This window comes from Mustela nivalis (assembly GCF_964662115.1).
Source record: "Mustela nivalis genome assembly, chromosome: 2".
NCBI lineage: Eukaryota > Metazoa > Chordata > Mammalia > Carnivora > Mustelidae > Mustela > Mustela nivalis.
This window is the reverse complement of record NC_139021.1, coordinates 155,920,056-155,936,696: the sequence shown is the minus strand read 5'-3', so window position 1 is coordinate 155,936,696 and position 16,641 is coordinate 155,920,056. Positions and strand designations below refer to the sequence as shown.

Below are 16,641 nucleotides of genomic sequence, written 5' to 3'. Positions count from 1 at the left end.
AGTGGAGTTTTTATTTGTATTTTCCTTAATATGAGTGAGTTCATGCATCTTTTCCATCTCTTTAAGAGCTCTAATTCTGCAAAGCATCCATTTATATCTTGTACCCATTTTTCCACTGGGTGTGTTGTTTTTTTCTTATTGATTTTGGGACTTGGTTACCTATTGCAAAACTAGCCATTTCCTGCATATAGGTTGCAAATACTTGCCCATATTTGTTCTCTGACTTTTGATTTGGCTAATGGTGGTGCTTTTTAAACATACAGATTTTTTTATATTACCAATATATTGATCTTCTCTTTTATGACTTTTACATTTTGTGTCAGATTTGGAAAGCCCTTTCCCACACTGAGACTCTGACAGGAAAACAAAATTCATGGTCTCCTTTAGTTTTTTTATAGTTTTATTTTCATGGTTACATCTTTAATCTGCTTGGAATTTATTTTTGTGTAAAAGTGGGATACTGGATCCAAGTTTCTTTCCCCCAAGTAGCTTCCTAGTTGTCCTAGATTCTTTTATTAAATAATCCATATTTTCTCCACTGATTTGAAACCTACTTAAGTTTTGAAAGAAGGTCAGAGACTTCTAAATTTGGCAGCAGGAGGATATCCAAGCTGCAAGACTTTAGATGAGGCTTGTAGCTCTTTCTGAATTGTGTCTCTTATCATTCGGAAAAAGAAGAAATACAGGTCCATTGTTCTGAAAATGTAGTTCAACAACCAAATGTGTGGGAGAATGGAAAGAACACAGATTCCCAGGTCAGAAAACCTGACTTCACTTCTGTTGAGTAATGGTGGGCCAGTAATTTAACTGCTCTGTGCCTCAGTTTCCTCCTCTATAAAATGGGTCTAATAATAGCATCTATGTCATACTATCTTGTGAAGTTCACATGCATTAATATATGTGAAAGAGCTTTATAAATGATACCGATCTGTGGGCACATTTGTTATTTGAAGTTTTACAAATTGGTACAGCATTGCCGGTTAATTTAGGCAACACAGATCTAGAATTTTCAGTTTATTAACCTTCTGGAAATCCTTCCAACTTCTTTAGAGATGGTTAGCTTCTTTCTCCTTACTGGGGAGTGTTGTGGGTTTGCTGCTTTTTTGCTTATTAGTCTGTTTTCTGACAGCATTTGAGTAGAGGAAGGAAGAGAAGACTAGGAAGTTAGATCATCCATTGGGTTTTGAGGGAGAAGGAGGTGAATCAGCAGGAGTAGGGGGGGAGACCTTGGTGGAGGAAGGGAGAACCAGAAGGAGAGTGAATGCATTTATTTGCAACCTTGTAAATATAATCATTTCCTAGAAAATGTTAAAAACTTGCTGCTTTAAATTTACTTTGCAACAAAGTTTTTTGGGCAGTGCAGAATAAAGGCTGAGCATCAGGTAGTATAGTGCTTAGTTAGAGTCCCTTGTCTTCTTAGGGTACCCAGCTTCCTCATCTCTGAAGTAGCGATACTCATAAATGCAGGCCTCATTCTCACGTGAGACTAGGTTGAAGACTGGAGTAGGCAATTGAGGAAGAAGTGTAAATATATGATGGTGGCTTGTGTTTGCCCCCCGGGGAATGCAGTCTGCATCAGTCTGCATCATCTGCAACCAGTCCTGCTGGAGACAGGTGTGCCTTGGGTCTCGGCAGTGACCCTTCCCCATTCCTGGGAACAAATGCCCCTCCCCGTTTTGAAACCAGCAGAAGTCTGGGCAGAGGAAAATGCCACTGCTGTTCTGCCAAGTTTGCAAGAAAGGATGTGGGACAATGACTCCATTATCACAAGGGGAAGAGAGATTGCCTAGGAGGACAGGGGTTGCGGGTATTGGATGGGGACTTGGTAGGAGTTGGTGGGGGATGCGGGGGAGGTCCATGAGACCAACAGCAGGAGTTGGCAGTGGCGGAGGTAAGGGACTGGTCCATGAGACCAGCAGCAGAAGAGCCAGGAGAGAATGAAACTACTGTTTGCGTAGCAGGTGTGGGGCACTTAAGGAAGAAAAATATCACTGTGATTTGAGTTGTTGGAACCAGAGAAACCTGTTCTTCGGAATGCACTCAGAATGCTGTGAACCTGGCTATACCCATGCCTGCATTGATCAGTTACAATGACTTAGCAGTGGCTAAGGCAGATCTCAGTTCCCAGCATGCAGAGCTCTTCCACACACCTTATTACAGATGCTTCCAGCCCCGGGGGAAGGGTGACTTGAAAATTCCTTCCAGGCTTTTGCTTCAGCAGCACAGATACTAAAACGGGAATGATACAGAGAGGAGTAGCATTGCCCCCACACAAGGATGACTTGCAAATTTGTGATGCCTTCCGTATTTTTGAGAACACAAATGCTGCAAGGCTCCAAGGACAAAATTCCTTCCATGTTTAGCACATTTTAAGTGTATTTTGTTGTGTTCTAAAAACTTGAAAACAGGTCACCTAGAACACCCAATTCATAGTTGGCCCAGGTGCTGTAACGAATTACAGTATTGTCTCTGTGTCAGTCATTATAAATAAGTGAATTCTCAGGAAGTGTATTGGAAACCACCAGAGGATGTTTGCACTTTTTTTGTGAGATCACATTGTTACATTTTCACCATGAATTTTTGGTTAATTCTATACCAGCTTAGGGAATTGTGCCTGGGTCTATGCATGTGTACTCTCGTTCATAAAAACCCTCCAGCAGGGCCAGCTCCACAGGCGTGTGGTCACCGAGGGCCCCACCCTCAAAAGAGCCCTCTACTTGGTTCAATATTCTGCTGTCACTGTCTTGAAATTCTTAATAATTTTTGAGCAAGGAGCTTCACATTTTCATTTTGTACCAGATCCCACAAAAGATACAGTCAGTCCTGCTCACTATGAAATATTGGACTTTGTTCAGAAGGGCAAGTAAGGTTATTTTTTAAAATTTTAATTAGGTCTTTATCAGTTGTCTTTTTTTTTTTTTTTTTTTTAATGCCTGTCATTCAGAGAAAGAGGAACTCTCCTACACTGTTGGTGGGAATGCAAAATGGTGCAGCCACTCTGGAAAACAAAACAGAGGTTCCTCAAGAAGTTAAAAATAGGACTACTGTAAGACCCAGCAATTACACTACTAGGTATTTATCCAAAGGATACAAATGTAGTGATTCCAAGGGGCACCTATACCCCAATATTTATGGCAGCAATGTCTACAATAGCCAAACATGGAAAAAGCCCAGATGTCCATCGATAGATGAATGGATAAAGATGGTGTGGTATATGTGTATGTATATGTATGTATGCACACACACACACACACACACACACAATGGAATATTACTCAACCACCAAAAAGAACGAAATCTTCCCATTTGCAATGATGTCATGGAACTTTCACTTATGCTAAGTGAAATAGATCAGTCAAGGAAAGATGACTACCATATGACTTCACTCGTATGTGGAATTTAAGAAACGAAGCAGATGGATGTGAGGGAGGGGAAGGAAGAATAAAATAAGATGAAAACAGAGAGGGAGGCAAACCATTAAGAGGCTCTTAACTATAGGGAACAAACTGAGGGTTGCTGGAAGGGAGGTGGGTTGGGGGATGGGGCAACTGGGTGATGAGCATTAACGAGGGCCCTTGATGGAATGAGCACTGGGTGTTATATGCAACTGATAAATCACTAAATTCTACTTCTGAAACTAATAATACAGCATATGTTAATTAAAAAAAAAAAACACCTACCCTTCAGGGATGTAGAAGTTTACGTGGCAATGTTTATGGGGGAAAAGTACTTCATCATGTCAACGTATAGACAAAAGTATTAATCTTGAAAAAAACAACAGCAAATAAATAGTTGTGAAAGGAATAAAAACGTAGTTGAAATAATGTCTTTGGTTCAGGAGCATTAATTTCAACCACGTCATCCCCTCTACCTAGAGGAAATGAGAGAAAAATAAAGAGGCAGAACAGAGAAGGTCAAGGTATAGCAAAGAGTGGAAGCAAGGGTGGGAGAGTGAAATGAATCAAGTTTTGAGCCCAAGAGTCTTCTTTTGATGCAAAAGAGCAATTTGCATGATCACCCTCTCTGATGAGTGCATTATCTGATGCTGTTGACTTCTCAGGGAGACAGACTCTGTGCTCTCTCCACTGTGTGGTTTAAAAACTTTGGTGTGTCCAGATTTGCTTTGCAGTGGACGAGCGTCCTCATCTTGGTGACTGCTAGACTCAAAGTAAAACAGCTGCTCGGTGGCTTTGACACCTCTCTCTCCGTGCTTGCAGGTGCCTTACTGTTTTGCCTGAGCCTGTAATAAGAAAGTTAAAAAATAAGTTAGCCTCTTTTCTTATACTCTGCAAATACATACCTCTCTCCCTGAATTCTCAACGTTACTATATTATATTTTTGGTCCCAGCTATTTCTTTCACCAACTTTCTCTTAAACTGATACATGTTCACCCAAGAGATGATTCTGTTGCTTTAAGAAAGAAAAAAATGTCACACTTGGTTGGTCTGAAAATGTAGCACCTGGCACCCATATTTAGAAATGTTCAGACACACACACACTTACCAGCCTTTCGCACTGAAGTGTGCAAAGCATCACAGGAAGCTCATCGAGTTCAATCATTTATTTGTAAGTTGGTTGTTTGGAACTTGAAAGCACTTTTTCCCATAGAAGCAAAGCTATAAATGGGGCTTTGGTCCCCAGGCTTAAAAGACTGTTGCAGAAATGTCTGCTATGGAGACACAGTAATTGAGCCAAAGGGAAGAGCTAAAGTGCTAAAGAAGTAAAGCCTGTTTCCTTTGAGTGCTTCCCTGGAAGAGGGATGGGTTTCATGTAAGGAGGCAGTGGAAGCAGCTGGAGGCTTCCAAGGAGCCTGGGGGTCCCATCAGTGACCCAAACCCTTGGTTGCTCCACTTCAAAGCCCGGGTGCTCTTCCTCCCCCGTGCAGGGGTGTACCACACAGTGCTTTTGTGGCACTCCCATGTGTGGGTCTATTTGTGGCTTAGAATGGAAAGGAGAGCAAGAGAGAAGGGGAAATTTTCTTGAGGTATCTGGAGTTTTGGAAAAAGAGAGCAAATGAAGCTGGGTGACCTTGTGGTGCCAGAGCTCATATTGTTCCCTTAGAAGAGAAAGTCCCTCTTTGCTCCTCTCCACAAGCTTCCTATTCGTATGGAAAGCTCCAGCCCACAGGTCCTCTTCTCTGGGGAGCTGTCCCTGTTTTCCGAACTCCCCACTAGCTCTCAGTGCAGCGTATATCTATCTATCTCTGTGAAAGCATACTTCACATTGTTCATAATTATTTCTCTGTATGTCTCCCCCACTTGATTAGGAACCCTTTAAAGAAAAAATAATTTAAGTTCATTTTTTAAAATTTCAGGAACCTACTCAAGAATGTGTGTCTCCTTTGTCTATGTTGGAAGCAAACTATGAACAGTAAGAACTGGGAACTAGGGGAACTAGTGGGAACATCATCCCACTGCAGGGGAAGATTGGAGACTGTGAGGAAGAAGTCTCAGATCAGAACCTACCCGTAGGTTCTTGGTTCTCTCCCCACATACCAAGACCTTCACTAGTCCGGAACCACTTGCCTCTTATCCATGATGTATAGAAGAAAGACACCTTGAGGTGGGTTGGGGACATAGATACTAAGTGTAAGCTCCTGCTTTATAAGCCATGGGGGCTATATTTTGCGGGTCTCTGGTAGCCATTCTCCCTTCTTCCAGTGACAGCCCTGACTTTTGTGTGGGGATCAAGGGTGGGCCTCTGACCCAGCTTCAAGATGGAAGATGGGTATCACTTCCCCCTTGCCTTGGTGTTGGCTCTAGGGATGGAGATGTGGCCAAAATATTCCACATGGGGGGATGGACCTCTCATTTTTCAGGGTGCTGTCACCATCCCATTGTACTTGAAACTGAGGTTGGAGCAGCTGGAGTGATGGTGTGTTGGTAAAAGTTTAATAATTAGCTTTCAAACAAAAACCTGAACAGTCCTGTTTTTCAGTTTCTGCCAACTCCTGTGGTGTAAATACTTTGACCGTGGCTGCTTTCAAACTCCAACAGTGTCATTGAACATGGAATTAGGAAGAGATGTACCGTGGCCGACTGCTACGTTGTCTTCCCACCTTAGAGACAGATGCTGTAGGGGTGTGTAATCTCAAGGGCACAGAGATTAGTAAAATATATTAAAATAATCAGAAAGAGATAAGTTTTGAATATCTACTGCCTTTGCTTTAAATATAACTTATTTAAAGCTTATTTAATTTATTTTTCAAATAATGGCTACATTAACAATAGGTTCACAACATTTCTGAAAATTTAATGGTCTTCCAAGAGCTGGGATGAGCTAGATCCAGCAACCCACTGAGCCAGAGCCACCTGGGCACCTTGCATGTTAGTTACTACATTATTCTTAGATGATTACATCATTTCTAATTCTGCACTATTGTAAATAACTCTACACTCAGGAAAAATTTCTAAAATTTTACTTTATTCTTTTGAGCATCTTTACATTTTAAGATCCAAATTGCCTTCTGGGATGTTTCTTTCGATCTGTAGTCCTTCCTGCCACAAGGGTACCCATTTAATAGTGCCTTTGACAAACTTGAAGCTGATCACTTCTTAAAAGCTGAACCAATTTGATAGATTCAAAAGATGGTACTTATACTCGCTTTAATTCATTTCTTTGCTTTAGTGAGATTGTGAGCTTCCTTATCAGCTATTTGCCCCTCTTCTTTTGAGAGCTAACCTTTTGTGCCCTCTGCTCACTTTCTACTGGGCGATTAGCCATTTATTGATTGATTTGACAGATTTCTTTAAATAGTAACCTTATAGAACATTTATGATGATTTCTTTATATAACATGGCTTTCTATAAATATTTGTTACATTTTACATGAGGGGTCCTCTGACTTACAGAAGAGAAAAATATTGAGGATTTCCTGGATGGCTTAGTGGGTGAAGCATCTGCCTTCAGCTCAAGTCATGATCCCATGACTTGAGATCTTGGTCTTGGGATCGAGTCTCACATTGGGCTTCTCTGCTCAGTGGGGAGCTTGCTTCTCTCCCTCCCTCTGCCTGCCGCTCCCCCTGCTTGTGCTCTCTCTCTCTCTCTCTCTCTCTGTCAAACAAATAAATTAAATATTTTTTAAAAAATGTTGAAATCACAGGAGACAGGAAGTCATGCTCTGGGAGGATGATAGTGATGTATTGAGTTTTCTCATTACAACTCTAAGGCTAGCAAAGGCGTTCTTGGTTGTTCCCAGTCTGTCAATCCCTGATACACCATTTCTTAAAAGGGAATTTGAATTCTTCCATTCAGGTAACCTGAGGTTGGAGCTGTGAAGATTCATTTAAGCCATTTCACTTTGGGAACAAAATTATTAAGTTAAAAAATTGTAAATAGAATAAATAAAGAGAAAAGCATGTACATTTTTCATAAGCAATCTGATTCCCTGCTCTAATTCAAAATGTCTTGCCCACAGACATCTTTGCAAAACGGAACACTGTACATCAGTTGGGAATAAGGTGGTCTTCATTATTTCTGCTATTGCTTTTTTTCTGGTTTGTGGTCTTTCTCTAAAGTGGACTTTTGCAAGTCAGTTCACCTTCTGGGCCTTGATTTCTTCGTCTTTGGAATGCTAGATAAAATACAGGACATGATGCAGTATTCGGGACATGCTTTTACTAAAAAAGTATCTGTTGGCCATCTGCAATGATCTGGGCATTCTGTGTTTGATTTTTTTTTTTTTTTTTTTTTTTTTGGCTGAATCTGGTAACTCCCTCTCTAAGGCCTATTGCAGATTTGACAAACTATGATTTGACAAACTCCCTCTCTAAGGCCTATTGCAGATTTGTCAAACTATATTTGACAAACCAGATTTGACAAACAAGGCCCTCTGTAAGGCCTTGAAATGTAACCGAATTTATAGGCACTTTGCAATCTGGCTAATCTGGATCCTGCACTATAGTGGAATACCACTGTCCAGAGAACCATCCCAGGGCCAGCAGGAAAGGAGATGTTGGTGAGGCGTGGGGAGGCCAGGGCTCTGGGTGCAGACAGGTAAGACATGCAGTGGGAAGCAGAGCAATAATGTGCAAGAGACTGTAGGACTGACAACCACTGATCTTTTTCCTTCGCTCCATCATTTAGCCTTTTCGAGAATGTCATCTAGTTGGAACCATACAAGATGTAGCCTTCTCAGACTGGCATCTTTCCCTTGGGGATTTCAGGTGCATTTCAGGTCCCTCGGTGCATTTTCATAGCTTGACATCATTTCAGAAATCCTCATGCATATGTTATTACTCAGAGTCAAAGGAGTGAGTGGAATTTGAGATTTCTTTGCACTTATTTTCGTTCTTAGAAAATATTTTATTGAGGATGTACAGAGGACTCGGTCCAAGAGTCAAGATAATCCTCTTCTCTGGGATATGTTACCACTTACATTCATTTGTTTCTGTTTATTTTTATAGGTAATATTTGCCTTTTTCACAATGTTTGCCATACTTTTGTTTTTGGGACATGTCAAACCTAGTTTAAAAGTTGAAATACCATAAAAAGATTCAGAAAGTCTAATCCTTATCACTTCTGCTGTTTCCAGCTCCCTTTTGCCTCCTGTTGGTGACTATTTTCATTAGCAGCTCGTTTATCCTTCCCGGGTTTATGTTTATTTTTACAGTAAGTGTGTGTCTATAAACTTTCTCTATCTTCTTGATAAAAACAAAAACAAAAGCAACTGACCCTGCCCAGACCTTGAGAACCCTGGAGCTCACACCTTTTTGTATGGTTATGCTGAACTCTCCCATAAAGACGGGTCAAAATTTATTCAGCTAGACCCCACTAATAGCCATTTAGGTTTCCCGATGTTTCGCTGTTGCAAGTAAAACAGTAATAACTGTGTGCAGATGTGGCCTGGGGTGGGGGTGGCAGGCATGCACGTGCATCTGCAGGGGAAGGCCCTAAAGGTGAGGTGGCTGAGTCGGAAGGTCAATTCATGCAGTTTTGTTAGGCATGGCCAGTGCCCTCTGTAAAGACTGTCACATGCTGTCAGCAAAGGGTGCCCGTGTCCTCAGAGCACCCTGCCATCAGACTTTTAGATTTTTGTCTGACACGTGAGCTGTCTCTTCATCCTGGTGATCATCTTTCTTTTCAGAGGAGTGTGAGCGAGCATCTTCTCATTCGTTCAGAGACCTCTTGCCATTCATGGTCATGGTTTTTGATCACCTTGTATCTTGGTTTTTCTTTTTTCCCATCTCAGTTTGCAGGAGCTCTTTATCTAGTAGAGATGTATATCTCTCTGATCTCTGTACATAGTATTAATATTAGTATTATCTCTAGACATCTCTGTATTTGTTATCTGTGATGCATAATACAGTTCTTTACTCCCAATTTGTTCTTTGTCTTTTGATGCTGCTTATGATGTTTTTTTTTTTAATTTATAATTTTTTAATTAATATATAATGTATTATTAGGCCCAAGAGTATAGGTCTGTGAATCGCCAGGTTTACACACTTCACAGTACTCACCATAGCACATTCCTTCCCCAACGTCCATAACCCCACCAACCTCCCTACTCCCATCCCCTCAGCAACCCTCAGTTTGTTTGTGAGATTGTCGCTTATGATGTTTTTTACACCATGAAAAATTTCTTTATGTTTCTCTGTTAAATTTATCAATCTTTTATTGCTTCTAGATTTAAAGTCAGAAGGTTGTCAAATTTAACTGTGTTTTCTTCATTCTTACACTTAGCTCTGATCCACTGGGAGTTGTTTTTGGTAGGTGGTTTGAGGTTTGAATCCAGTTTTATCTTTTGGCATCATATTGAATTTATATATTAATTGGAGATAATGGACACCTTCATGATATTGAGTCATTCTACCCAAGAATATGAAATGTCTCCCCATCTGCTCAAGTCTGCTTTTGTTTTGCAACCCTTTAAACCCAGGTGGACTGCCTGGATTGGAGGACTATGAACTAGTTAAGGCTCACTTTACAAAAGATAACAGAAAATAATAATCAGTCAGAGCATCTGCTACCAAGGACTTCTGGCCTCTGGAAGCTCAAATCGCTGGAGGCTGTGAGCCTTACCTTGGCTCTCCATACCTCTGATGCTCCTGTTCCTTGCACAGAGCACTCTGCATCCCCACTCTTGCCTGTTCTCTGGCTTCTTCACAGCCCTGAATGATGGAAACAACCGGGCCTCCTAATTGCCACAGATTCTTGGTGTCTGCTTCCTGCCCTGTTGCTGGCTGGTGGCTGGGCTGTGTGACTGATGAGGAGAAAAGAGTGTTTGAAGACCCCCCAAAGGGATGCTCCCCTGCTGGGACATAGTGAGAAATAAGATGGATCTGAAGGTGAGACTGGGTCACAGAAGAGCATGAATGACATTCAGACTCGGTTCTAGGAGAAAAGCCTCTGAATCCTTAAGAAGAGTCATCAGCTGGGAATGTGGGCTGGGAACAAGAATGAGGGTGGATCTGGCTACCAAGGAGTCCTAGGAGGCTGAGCGGTGATCCTGGTGAGGACTCAGGCTGGCAAAGGCCGAGGTGACCTTGTGCATACTACAAAGGAGAGTCTGGTTAGCAGATTGGCTGGAGGCAAGGGAGGGGGCGATGACAGTGGCCCAGGAGTTGTCCATCCTGACAACAGGCTACTCTAATGTCCCTGCCAACCAGGGACCTGGACGATACAAAAGTAAAGGCTATTAAGGTCCAAGCTGGTCTCCTAGTGAAACAGATCTTGTCCTCCAGGCCAATTTGACATACAGAATTTTGAGTTTACTGAATGGGTATAATAGGGAAGGGATTCATCTCACAAAAAGTGAAGCCTTGAGCTGCAAGGAGCCCGTGTGCATTTGCTCAGGTTACCGATGTGCTCTCATCTTTCTTCCCTCTTCCTTCTTCCCTTCTTTCTCCCTTCCTGACTCTACTCCCCACAAAGGAGGAAAACAGACTGTCTGCATCTGCCACACTTCCTTTTCTCTCTGCCTTTTCTGGCCTCTTCTGCTATTTTTTTGCTCTCGAGGCCAGTCTTCCTCCCTCAGCTTCCTCCCAGCCTGCCTCTGTCTGGGCTGTCCATGAGCACTGCCCAGTTAACCAGGCATAGGCCTGGCCAGCAGTGACTTTGGCCTGCAGTGTCAGAAAACTGCCAGGGCCACTGTGGCTATAGGACACCCACCTCATCCCACCCCACGGAAGAGAGCCAGCACAAGAGAAGGAAAAAGAGTGAATGGTTTGGGCATTAGGGGGCTGGGCTTAGGGAGCAGGAAGACGAGGTGGGCTTAGGTAAGTTATGTCACCTTTCTGAGGCTCAGACTTCACATTATGAATGATAATAGTAGTCCCCCCTCAGAATTGCTGTGAGGCTGACTACCATGGGAGTAGGTTATGGTTAGGAACACAGAACCCAGCTGCTTGGGAGGCTCAGTTGGTTAAGCACCTGACTCTTGGTTTCGGCTCAGGTCATGATCTCGGGGGGATGAGATCCAGCCCCATGTCAGGCTCCACGCTTAGTGGGGAGTCAGCTTGAGAGCCTCTCTCCTTCTCCTTCTGCCCTTCCCCTTGCTTGCATGCGCAAGCTCTGACTCTCTAAAATAAATAAATCTTTAAAAAAAACAAAACAAAACACCATACTACATAGTGCCAACGTCACCACTTGCCTACTTTGGCAGTGTGTCTAAACCAGCCCTAGCAGGAGAAAAGCCATCAGCAGGTGGATGGCAGAGCAGAATGGCTGAATTTTCAGTTCTGGTGAAGACTTGTACTACTTCCAAGGCTCTGTAACCTGCCACAACCACCTAGTCCCTCACTGGGAAGCAATCTAGTAAAGACCATCTCAGGCTTCTCTTCTGGAAACTGTTCAGGTGTTTCCCCTGGTGGAATCCAGTTTCTGTGCATATGGGCCAGTGTCCCCTGGTGGAATCCAGTTTCTGTGCATATGGGCCAGTGTCCAAGATGCCAAGTCAGAAGGAGCCTGAGTTCTCCTTGAATCCCTTTTCTGTTCTCTAAAGATGAGAAGTTGAGGTCAGGGAGACTAAGTGATTCACCCAAGGTCATGGATAAGTTGGTGCCTCTGTTGCAGAGCTGGACCCTCTGCTGAATCACAGACGTCTCTTGTGATGGGAAAGCCCTGTGATTCTCAGCTTTGACTACAGAAACAGGCATGGGTTTGAGTCCCAGCTCCTCCATGTATGAGTGGTGGAACTCTGAGCCCGTTACCTTACCTTCCTACAAATCGGTTTCTTCCCATGTGAAGTGGGTGTCATCATATGGAAACATGGAAAGCATTCAGTAGCATGTTGTTGTTTGTCGTCATTCACAGATGCAAGGAAAGACCCAAGAGAAACTAGGGTTGATGGGGTCTCATCTCCAAGCTCCAGTATAGTGCATCTCCTTACTCTCAAGTCTCAGCATCTCATAGACTAACTGAGACCTAGGCGGTCCTGGCTTTGCCGCATAATTCTAGACCATATCTTCTTTTATTTATTTTTGTTAAATGTTTAATACCTACAGTAGGTATCTATATACCTGCCACTCAACGTAAGAAGTAGGACACCACCATTGCCTTTGAAGCCCTGTGTATTCCAGCACTCACCTGATGACCACTCACCTGATTTTTACATTGATCATTCCCTCCCTCTGACCATATGCGTGTGTGTCTTAAATAATGTATTAGTTACTTTCACATGTCTTTAGCCTTACTATAACTGGAATCATGATGTGTGATCTTCTTTAACTTGCCTTTATTGCACAAATTATTTTTGTTATTTATCCGTACTGATGCAATTACACTTCACTCATTGTCACTGTTGAATAGGACTCCATAGCATCAATATGCCACAATTAAAGTATTCTTTCTCCTGTTGATGGGCAATTGGGTTATTTCCAGTGTTTTTAAATTTTCTGTTAGAAATGGTGTTTCTGGGACGCCTGGGTGGCTCAGTTGGTTGGACGACTGCCTTCGGCTCGGGTCATGATCCTGGAGTCCCGGGATGGAGTCCCGCATTGGGCTCCTAGCTCCATGGGGAGTCTGCTTCTCTCTCTGACCTTCTCCTCGTTCATGCTCTCTCTCACTGTCTCTCTCTCAAGTAAAAAAAAAAAAAAAAAAATCTTTAGAAATGGTGCTTCCAAAACAATTTGCACATGACCTTGGTGTACATGGTATATTTGTACTGCTTTGTTATGTCGATGGCCCAAATTACTTTAGTGCTACCAGCCTGTTTCCAGAGTGATTGTACCTATGTGAATTTTATCAACAGTATAGAGAGTTCCAAATTTTCTCTAAGGTTGGGATAATCCACTTTTCATCTGTTCATCTAGACATTAATTTTCATGTCCACTGTGCTGTGTAAATTGAGACAGAGTGTTTATTATGGTAGGTTGTTCTCCATGTGCTGTGGAAACCATGTCACGTGGCTTTACTCTTTTTATGAGTCCTTAGCTGACTTGGCATCCTCGATCTCCAGGCTTGCACTAGTCTTCTTGGGAAGCTGGTTATAGCTGCCAAGCAGTCGCGACAACCTGGAACATTATGGCGGTCACACTACGCACCACACATTTTGCTACTGGCAAAATGTCCAGTCTGGAAAAGCAGACTCTCATTTTTATTATGTCAGACTAAATACAGTAAAAAAGAAGAAAGAAGTGGCTGTAAAAAGAAAAAGCAGAAGTGTAACTCTTGCCCTTGCTCTTTTTCTCTGGGGAAATAAGAAGTTGCCAGTCCAGGTGCGAAGCAGATTTGTTGGTTGAGAGAAAAGTCAAGTGGCTGACAGTGTGCACTTTACAGTAATATGGAAGAAACAGGTTGGTTATCATCATCCCATTCAGTCAGGCTCGATTTTCTTGATCCTTGATGACATTGTAACCCTTCCCTTCACCCTTCCCATCTACTAGTTTCTTCCAGTTAAGAACTATGGCGACAGGTGGGTGAGGCTCTAGAACTCCTTCCAGACACACTCCAAGATATCCAGGGTTGAAAACTGAGCTTCTGGTTTGGGGAAAATAAACAACTGTAAGGGGCAGGTGCTTGCATTTTTCTCATGAAAGATTGCTCTCTCGCTGGCCTGGCCAATTCAATGGCTTGGCCAAGGAGAAGGGCCCCACCCTCTAATAGCTCTGAAGATTCTGTGCCTGAACATCCATCTGGTTTAACTAGAAATTGAGAGGCAGTACCTCTCTGAATGTGAATAATCCAGACTGACCTAGAGAAATACAGAACCTCTGTTTGATCCAAGAAGAGGGGAAGAAATTCATTTACCACTATTAAAGTCTACCTCTGCCAGAGCCTCTGCTGCCTCCCCACCCCCACCTTCCCCTTCTCCTCATCCCTCCCCCTACCCCACCTACTTCAGGCCTCTCCTTTTGTCTCTGCCTCCCGTTTCCTCCTCTATCTTCAGCCAAGCCTGGGGTAACAGGAGAGGTGACTTGGAGTCTCTACTGTGTCCTTCCTCACAAAGGTGAGCGGGGCTTTCTTTCTGGCCACAGGGACGTGTGCCCAGACATAAAAGGAACCATCCCTCTCATTTTCCTCCTCCCTGACCTTAAACTGCCTTCTGCTCTCTAAATGACAGTACAGAAATGCCATTTCCGTATCACAGTTCTTTAAGTGGAAACGTTTATCCATGGATTTATGCAAATGAGCAGAAAGTCCCAAAGAGACCTTTTGATGGAATTGATTATTCTGCTTTCCTTTAAGCCCAGGAATGTACTGGGGACAGAACGACACCTGCTGAAAACAGGACTATATGTGTTTGAGATAACAGGAAGTAGTGACCAGCCAGAAGCCAGCCCTGGTCTGGTTACAAATCTGGTTATAAAAGAAAGCAGCTGCAAAGAAATTTGCATGTCCAATAGGTTTCACTATTAAAGTTTACACAACGTGGAGTAATCAGCCAAGCTGGCTGGCTACCCAGATCACATGATTATGTAGAAACATGAAACTTGACTATGTGCTCGAGCAAGTTTTACTTCTCCCTAGTGTAGGGTGTTTGCCAGCAGCCTGCACTCTCGGAAATCAGACTCAAGTGACTGGGACCCTTAAGATCAAAGGCGTGCCATGCTTCTCCCTAGGAGGGCCAGAGACTGCTGATGACCACTGATGGTTATTCGTGGCCCTCATAATTAACAAGAAGAATGGACAAGCTTAATAAAATAACTGTCCCTGCCAGTCAGAAGTTGAGGTAAGATTTTCCTCATCTAATACTTCTCCTTCTTCTTCTCTCTCTCTCTTTTTTTTTAAATGCTCCTACTGCATCTGAGAAATACTGAAATCCTGGAATACTTTGCTAGTTTTAAGGCAGTGGGTGGCAATTGCTATAGGGAAGTAGATTAAGTTTTTAAAGAAATATGTAGGAACAAGTGGGCTTATTCTAACTGGCTTTTACCATTGAATGGTTAAGGTAGAAAATTCTGGAAAGACATTTAAAAAAAAAAAAAGCCAAGGGCTGAGCTTTCAGAGTCTGAATACAACAAACTAGCCTAAGGAAGAGTTTGTCTGATCTGAATCCTTAACCATTTTATTGTGGGTTACTATTGAATGTTTAATTTAAGGAACGTTGTAACCATTTGTGTTCATTATAGTTGTACTATCTCTTATTTATTTTGTGGGTGTACATCACAAATGCTTGGGGACATGAGGTCTGTTCTTCTAGTGTTCTTATGTCAGTATAACAATTATCTATAAAAAGCCACTTAGAAAGAAAAAACTGGAAGTGGCCCAAGGAACAAGAATCAAAAACTCCTCTGAGCTATGGAAAAGACCATGTCCCAAATTTTGATTTTGAAAATCTTTCTGTCTCATTGTAACAGCATCATAGTTTATGGAGACTGGAACTTTTAAATGTTCAGTGAGTGTTTTATATTCCAACTACCATGAACTTCAGTCTTATGAAAGACTGAATGTGACACGTGTAGCAAGTACATTTTCACAAATAATAAGGAGCTGGAGAATTAGATGTTTTGCGGCAAAATTAAGAGAAATTAGTCTGGAATTGGCACCAGGACTGCCCTTCACAGTGAGATTATGGATCTTGTAACTGGTAGATGCTTGGTAAATGGTGGTTTGAAATGAACTGCTGATCTGGGATGGGAAGGCTCCGTCGGCGAGGTCAGCCATTTCAAGGGCGTCTTGGTGAATGCTGTGGTGTGACCACCGATGGGGCAAGCAGGCACCTCAGTCTTTCCCTTGGTCTGGAGTCATTACACCTCATGGGAGGGGGGGCATGTGAATCAATGAAAGTAATAAGTGACTGAATGAGTATAAGAAAGGAATTGGAGTAGCTGGGAAAGGTTTTATGGAGAAGATGCTTCTAGAGCTAGGTCTGAGAGGTGGGTGAGACAAAAGTCTGTGAGAATTGGAGGAAAAGCAATGAGCTGGGAGGAAGGAAATAGAGAAACTGACACTTGAGGCTGGCCTTGATTTCAGTTCATTGTTGGGATGATGAAAGTGTTCTGTTCAACAGAGACTATGGAGTAGAACTCCAAAAGGCCCTGATAAGGTAGGATGTGTAGGGTAGGGCTGGCTCACAAAGGACGGTGCGGGCTCTATCCATGGGGGGGTCAGAGAATGGTTTACAGGGTTAGAGATGTCATGCCAGCAAGCTTTCTAAAGGGTGAGAGGATGGCCTGACTAGAGGGGCAGGGAGCTGGGGGCAGAGAAACTCTGTAATGCGGGCATTTGGCATTACAGGCCTAGATTTGGGACACACCAGTGA

The 16,641-nt window shown here is 42.7% G+C and overlaps 1 protein-coding gene across 10 annotated transcripts in view; it reads left to right on the top strand.

Annotated features, from left to right (window-relative positions):
* The window catches only part of BLNK (B cell linker), a 101,422-nt gene that overhangs the window by 14,588 nt on the left and 70,193 nt on the right, over positions 1-16,641 (top strand). For 4 of the 10 annotated variants that reach the window (XM_082722106.1, XM_082722107.1, XM_082722104.1 and 1 more), the window contains exon 1: positions 14,824-15,108. The exons of 2 other annotated variants lie outside the window; for them this stretch is intronic. In XM_082722106.1, the coding sequence (XP_082578232.1) occupies positions 15,062-15,108 (47 nt within the window). In that variant the 5' untranslated portion in view covers positions 14,824-15,061. Of the gene's footprint in view, positions 1-14,329; positions 15,109-16,641 lie in introns of those variants that run through there. 4 more of the 10 variants (XM_082722100.1, XM_082722105.1, XM_082722103.1 and 1 more) reach the window with 4 other exon arrangements.